At 33.6% G+C, this 7597-nt stretch overlaps 1 protein-coding gene across 1 annotated transcript; it reads left to right on the top strand.

Moving 5' to 3' along the window:
- Positions 1 to 2597: 2597 nt before the first annotated feature.
- LOC131631092 (protein Asterix-like) lies at positions 2598 to 6221 on the top strand. The gene is made up of 3 exons (XM_058901874.1): positions 2598 to 2815; positions 2933 to 3033; positions 5937 to 6221. Exons 1-3 carry the CDS (start codon positions 2675 to 2677, stop codon positions 6001 to 6003), a joined length of 309 nt encoding a protein of 102 aa, XP_058757857.1. The 5' UTR covers positions 2598 to 2674; the 3' UTR covers positions 6004 to 6221.
- Positions 6222 to 7597: the final 1376 nt, after the last annotated feature.

The following is a 7597-nucleotide window of genomic DNA, read 5'->3' as shown; positions in this document are numbered from 1 at the left end:
CTCAAATGTGTTGCATGATTTGAGATTGTTGCACTCTGATTTTCCTATTAAAAACGGGGTAGATTTGGGGTGTTACAATTATCCTCCTCATCACCGTCATCTAGCAGAAGAGTCTTAAAATAATACAACGAAAAATATCTCTCATCGAGGAAGTTCCCATGCCCTTTCCATATCAGAATCATCAATCAAAGACATGACTTTATGGCCCATGTAATCGTGAGTAAGGGAAAAGGAATGTGAATCAAGAACTACCCACATTCCTACGATGGAAGAAAGGCTACTTCCAGAATCATTATTTATGCAAATAGGGCTACCACTCATCTTGACTAGAAAACTAGAAATGTTGAAGGTAAAAAATTGAGTTAAGAAGGGTACTTGATTACACAAGGTTGATTAAGCGAAGTAATGAAACACAATTGCTCTGATAAGTTCTATTAAGAAGGAAGACGCTTCCTAATAAGAACGCTTATGAATACAATCGAATGTCAAGGATTGAGGAAAGTTTCATCAATGTTCAACCACTCTTATATATAGGCAAAGATGATCAAACAAACCAGATAAGTTGTAAAAAGAGGTTGCAAGATCAAGGACTGAATTTTCCCTAAAAAATACAAACAAACTCGAGTGCACTCGAGTAACTATAAGCAGTATTATGCCCTAACTAGTCTTTTTAGCCCACGTGTCAGGGAGAGAAACGTTTTAGTGATGGAAATGCATTTAATGCGCTTGTTCCTCACTAATTTTTCAACAGACTTTGAACGTTTCACTTCTAGTTTGAATCAGACGACATCCTTGGAGGAAGAGAGGGTAGCTCAATTGGTTTAAAACAGTTGAGTTAATGGTTAAAAGGAGTTAGATGTACAAGGTTCAAGTCTTGGCAAAGGTTTAAAATATATGTTAACAATTTGCCATTTAAAAAAAATGACATCCTTGGATAGGGGTGTTCGCGGTGCGGTTCAGGTGGTTTTACCGCTAAAAATCATCCGAACCGCTAGAGAAAAATGTGCGGTTCAGTTTGGTTCGATTGACTTTCAAAAATAAAACCAAACCAAACTAATGCGGTTTGAGTTGGTTTGGTTTTTTAAAAAAAATCTATTGAACCATACATACACATATAGAGAAAATTATAATTGTGTTTAATCGTTCATACATTACCATCAAAAATTTTAGGGTTAAATATATAAAACCCCTGTAATATTAGCGAGTTTTGATTTTAGCCCCTGTAAAAATTTTTTTGCAATCACCCCCTTGTAATTTCTAGATTCCCTCAAGGACCCCCCTGACTGCCTCATAGCAGAAAAGATTCTCTCTTGCTGCCTACGTGGCAGTCCACATGGAATTTTCATTTTAATTTTAAATTATTTTTAAATTTCACGTGGAATAAATATATATTTTTTTAAAATATTTTTTTTAAAAATATTTTTTTTTAAAATAATTTTATCACTGTTTTTATTATGAACACCCCCTATAATATTAGCGAATTTTTATTTACCCCCTCATAATAAAAGCAATAACAGTTTTTATTATGAACACCCCCTGTAATATTAGCGAATTTTTATTTACCCCTCATAATAAAAGCAGTAACAAAATTATTAAAAAAAAAATTAATTTTCTTTAAAAAAGAAAATTAAAAAAAAAATTTATTCCACGTGGAATTATAAAATAATGTTAAAAAATCCACGTGGACTGCCACGTAGGCAGCAAGAGAGAATCTTTGCTGCAATGTGGCAGTCGGGGGGGTCCCTTGAGGGAATCTAAAAATTACAAGGGGGGATTGCAAAAAAAAACTTTACCAAGGGCTAAAAACAAAACTCGCTAACATTACATGGGGGTTATATATTTAATCCAAAATTTTATAATTGTCAAAATAAATTTATGATTTGATGCACGTCTTACAATATTATCTTAGGTCTAAAAAATGATATACATAAAATTGCATTTGTGAATAAATATTACACAAAGAATACATAAAATATATTTTGTCAAAATAGTATTTATGTATGAATAATATTTTGTTTTATGATGATATATAACTTAAAAATAAATATCATACAAAAAATATGATAAAATATACACATAATACTGTTTAACTTCTCTAAAAAAATCAATATATATTAGCTAGTAAGATTTTGTAACATAATGCGGTTTGGTTTGATTTATGAAATACAAACCGCAAACCGAACCGCGCGGTTATGTTAAAAAATGATCCAAACACGTCCGAATCAAATGCAAATTTTTGCGGTTTAGGTTGATTCAGTTCGGTTTTGCAGTTTTCTATTGAGTCGGTTCGGTTTTGAACACCCCTATGCTTGGAGGCCCGCCAGGACCGCTCTACTAAAAACTTCTCTGACTCTCTAAACACCAACCAAAGACTCAAATCAACTCAAATTCACTCCATTTCTATTTAAAATTTTGTAGATTTAATTTCTTTTTTTATAGAACAAAACAAAAATAATAAAAAAAAGTTCAAACATCTTCAAATATACATGGTTTATGATTGTCATGTAAAATATTTTTACACAAAATCAATGAAATTAGATAAAAGAAATTTCTACCACTTTCAAGGGGCACTTATATATTGGGAAAAAGTATTTAAATCAAAATAAAGAGCGAAAGTAAGAGTAAACTCCCGTCAGAGAAATCGAGGGAGGAAGACGCGAGAAAGCGAATCAGAATGTCATCTCACGGGAACGATCCACGTCAGCCATCGGCGGCGAAGCCATACGTAGCTCCGGTGATTGCGCCGCAAGACCTTCCTATCGATTATGCCGGTTTCATCGCCGTCATATTCGGCGTCGCCGGTGTTATGTTTAGGGTTTGTATTTATAGATCTCGTTTTTTTCTTCTCTCTTTCGATGGATCTATTGAACTACCTTCGTTTCGTTGCGTTTGATTTGATTGACCTTATTGTTGTTTTCTCTTGCGAAATTAGTACAAGCTGAGTTCGTGGTTGGCTCTCATATTCTGTGCGCAATCCATTGCTAACATGAGGAATGTGGAAAACGATCTTAAACAAGTTATGATGGCTATGATGTAAGTTTTTTCAGTTGTTCTGATTTCTATTTGCAGATCTGTTCATTTGATTATGTGTATTGTAGTATCTCTAGTATCGACATCTCTGGAAAAATGTGTCAGTTGAAACCGACACTGATATTTGTGATTAAGTTTAAGTTATTATGTTTTTCAAATTATTACTGGTGTCGATGACGAGTCAGTGTCGTGTTTCCGGTATCCGCCGTTCACTACTCATCATAGTTGAACACGGTCTCTTAAATTTGGAAATTAAAAAAAAAACTGGTTAGTTTTTGAATCTAATAGGGAATTAGCTTTGTTTGATCCATCTATCTGACTCTGTTTAGGTCTGTTTGGATAAACAACTTATTTAAGTGTTTATAGCTTAAATGGCTAGTATATAAGTGTTTATGTATGAGCTATTTCTATCACAAAAGTTAACATAAAAACTATAAGTTGTTTCATATAAGGTATAAACTGTATTTGTAAGCTATTTTATTGAGTTTATGGAAATCAGCTAAGAATAACTTAGGAATATGTCATAAGTTGTGTCTGTGAACTCTTTCAAACCGACTTACAAGGGCTTATGCTTGTAGTATGGATTAGCTCAAAGAAGACAATTGAGTCAGACCCTTAAGTGGATGAGGCTTAATTGATATGTGGATTATTGATAGGATAGGACGCCAAAACCCAATAAGATGGCTGACCCAATTATTTGTCCCACTTACACTAGGACACCTTCTAGAAGATCGTAGAAGAAGTGTGAGTAGGAGTTAGTTAGGATATCCCTTGAATTTGGGGTAACATTTCTGTTATAAAAGAGAGGGAAGGAGGATAAAGAGCAACTCTTTCAAAAAAGTAATGAGTACTCATTCAAAAGGGTAGCGACTTACACATTCAGAAATATTGTTAGGAAGTTTGTTAGAAGAGTTATTCTTTGGTTTAGGAGTTCTTGGAATGTTGGTTTAATTTCGGTGTCCTCCACCATTGTAACAGCTTTAAGCTCAACCATTTGCAATTAATAATACACTTTTGTAACCCGTAAAATCTGGGTTCTATTACCCTTAAAGGATTGTAACAAGCTGCTACTTGATTAGATGGAGTATGAGAATCATGAAGCTTGTTTTTCTTTCTTAATCATTAATTTGGTAGCTAGACTCTGTTGCTGTTATCACTACTGTAAATTGGTCAGATGGCCACCTGTTTGAGTGGTCTTGTCTGACACACAACCACCTAACGAAGCCTTCTGACATCTTCTCGGCTTTTTATAAACTACAATAACTCAGCTAAGAATTAAGGAAACTGTTGTGTTTTTGTTGACATGCGTGGGATAGAGAAGAATGAAATAAAAGATGTGAGGTAGAAATTTCTAATGGAGTTAAATGATTCTGTCAAATATGATATGACAATGACTGAGGAATTTAGGATTTCATAGGTTTTGGTTGTTTGGCTATCGCTTTCGCTAAATGCTTGGTCATATTAATTATAAGTGTGTAAAATAATCAACTTAGCTGCTCATAAATCCCAGGAAAACCAATTGTTTGGCTATCACCTTCGCTAAATGCTTGGTCATATTAATTGTAAGTGTGTAAAGTAATCAACTTAGCTGCTCATAAATCCAAGGAAAACCAGTTATTCTGATTTGGAATACGTCTTAAAACTCAGTAAGTAGACCCATGCCAAATGTCATATATGTATACGCAACCGTTTCAAAGGGGAAATTGAAGAACTAATGGAGGTACTGACATTTGATACAAGAGGCACATCAGATTTACAAAAGCTAATGAAGGCAGTACTTTGAGAGGATGCTTTCAGATCTAGTAAGTGGAGCAGTGTATCCATCAACCAAACTTGGCATGGTGGTTCCTACTAGAATGTGATTTGATTTTTCTGGTCTGTGCTAAAGATGAGGAACGAGCCCTGCGAGTCTCATGAATACAAGATCTGCTTTATGGAAGGTTGAGTAGTTATTCTACAGAATTAGGCATTGATCTCATTCATTTGATAAGAATCTGCTACAGATGCAACAATAGCTTTCTCAGGGAGGTTGTCTTTATATTCTTGACCCCTAAGCCAAAATTTGATGCCATAACTCCATGCATCATTATTTTTTCCGTCCAAATTGTGAATTGAGAGTGGGTTGCTGACATAGTTGGTGAGAATGGGTGGATCAGCCTTTGGAGCGCCAGTGTTTGCCATGGTCAGAAAAGAAGTGGGAAAAATAACACCAAACCGTGGCAAAAGCGTGAAACTGAGATACAAACTCCAAAACAAACAAACCATGTAAAGATTTGGAACAAAGATGACGGGGTGAGCTCGGCACATACAAAAACTAGTGACGGCATTTGGTCGATTGCATATGATAAAGAGCATATGCATCTTTGCATATTTGACATTGGAGTAGGTTGATGCTATGGGAGAAAGAGAAACATGGTTAGAGGAGATGGAGACCAATTCTAAATGGCGTTGGCGACGATAGATGTGAGTGAGTTGTGGCATCATGAGGGGAAAACTGTCGGAGACAACGGCCAAAATACATAACATGGCCAGAGGAGATGGGGACCACAAATAGGAGAAGAAACACATTTTCCGAAATAAAAAAATCACCAATGGGCAGTGTCCAGTGGGTATTCATGGTTTAGGGATGTAAAGAAATAAGAGACATGAGATGGAATACCAAGAGTCATAATGATATGCGACATAGAATGGGAAACATGAGATGGTATACCAAGAGTCATAATGATTATACAAAATAAAATCGGTCTGCAATTTCCATATTTACATAATTCGTAGTTGTGTGAGTGAAAGCGAGAAAGTTAAAGGATTCAGTGAACTTGATATCTAATGGTTTGTTTGATATAAATTTCATATTACTAATTTCTTCATTGTTAAAACTGTTGACATGATGTTTATTTGAACCTCAGGTTTTCTTTAATGGGATTGATAACAAACTACTTTGGCCCTCCTAGACCCGGTGGCAAGCAAAGCTGAGCACAAAGGAAATTTAGAGTAATTCAGTGTTTATGTTTTCTTTCTTGTGTAACTTCTTTAGTTCGCTTTATTAATTATCCTTTTGAAGACTAGAGCTCTGTCCATTTCGACAATTTGATGTTTTAAACTTTTAACATTAAAGATAGAATAGTTAGGATTCTGAGTAGAGCTATGCTACACAATTAATAATACATTTATGCTTTGTTGTGTTTTGGCTACTTGGAACACTTTTTCATCTGATTCAAGGATGCAGTGCAGGTGTAAAAACTAATAAGGGTCTGTTTTTACAGCCAACTCTTAAAAATAATTACATTCAGTAGTTTTTATTTTGTTAAAGTTTTTTTTTTAAAGCAAAAATTGTTTTCTATTTAAAAATGTTTTTGATGGTTCAATTATTTTTAAATGTATTTTATCATGATAAACAATGTAAACAAATAGTTGTTTTCTATTACTACTGATTATAAAATTTATGTTCTTTTTGAAACTTATATCTATTGGAGGCTCTAATTTCCTCTTCTTTTTTAGTTGATTAAATTTGAATTTGGAACTTTTCATTTTTCTCGTATCTCCTCAATAATTTAGCAAATTATTAATATTTTCTCGTATATAAAACTTTCTATTGTATTTTAATATTTTCTCTTTAATTTTTATTAAATAAATTAACTATAGAAAATTTAAGTAATATTTAATGGTGCTATAATTCTATAAAAAAATCTAGCTCTACATGCTTACTTTTTATTTAAAAAAGACTAATCATGTATGTAGTAAGTAACATTACTCTTCACCACTTGATTCACCTTCATTCATTCATCTTCATTCAGAACACATCAAATCATCATCATCAACACATAATCATCATACTTTTCATTAAATCATCATACAAGACAAAAACTTACCACTACCTTAACCTGATATCAATCATAATAAACGCGATTACACCCCTTTACCTCAAATTCCTAGCAATTAGTTTTCTTCTTTTACGTTCTACGGGGATTCCTCTTTGGTTGTCTTTGTCCTAACTTTCACTTTGCGTCTTCTCTCTATTCCACGATCGTACATAATGAACCGTATCTCTCTTATTTTCTCTTGTTATTACCCCTTAGATCCTTTCTATGTTATTCCTTTTACGCCTTTATTCACCTTTTTTTTCTCTTAATATTCTATTTAATTATTATTATAACTCTAAATAATATAACCGAATTATTAAAATCCAAATAATTCTAATTACCCCCTTAATCCTTCTTTACCCCACAACATGACACACACATAATCACATAAATTCACTATAAAATCACCAATAATCAATTAAGTAATAAAATCTAAATCATGGGGTGCTACACAAAGCATGTGTTTTACAAGATGAAGGTTCAAGTCTTTGCTAAAGAAACAAGTAAAAGATTTGCAAGGTGTGAATTCAGTTAGGGTATACTTTCAAATCCAGTTGATGTACACAATTGGAGTAGTTTCTTCAAGTCAAGCTTACCCATCTTCTACCTTATCCTCAATCTTTCAACATCACCACGGGAAGCTTTTCTTGGTATGTAACTCACTTAAAGTAAAGACCTTCCAAAAGAAGGATTGAAGTGACAAGCAA

The sequence above is a fragment of the Vicia villosa genome, unplaced genomic scaffold (genome assembly GCF_029867415.1).
Source record: "Vicia villosa cultivar HV-30 ecotype Madison, WI unplaced genomic scaffold, Vvil1.0 ctg.000772F_1_1_2_unsc, whole genome shotgun sequence".
Taxonomy (NCBI): domain Eukaryota; kingdom Viridiplantae; phylum Streptophyta; class Magnoliopsida; order Fabales; family Fabaceae; genus Vicia; species Vicia villosa.
The sequence above is the reverse complement of the archived record's forward strand: the minus strand, read 5'-3'. Positions and strand labels throughout refer to the sequence as shown.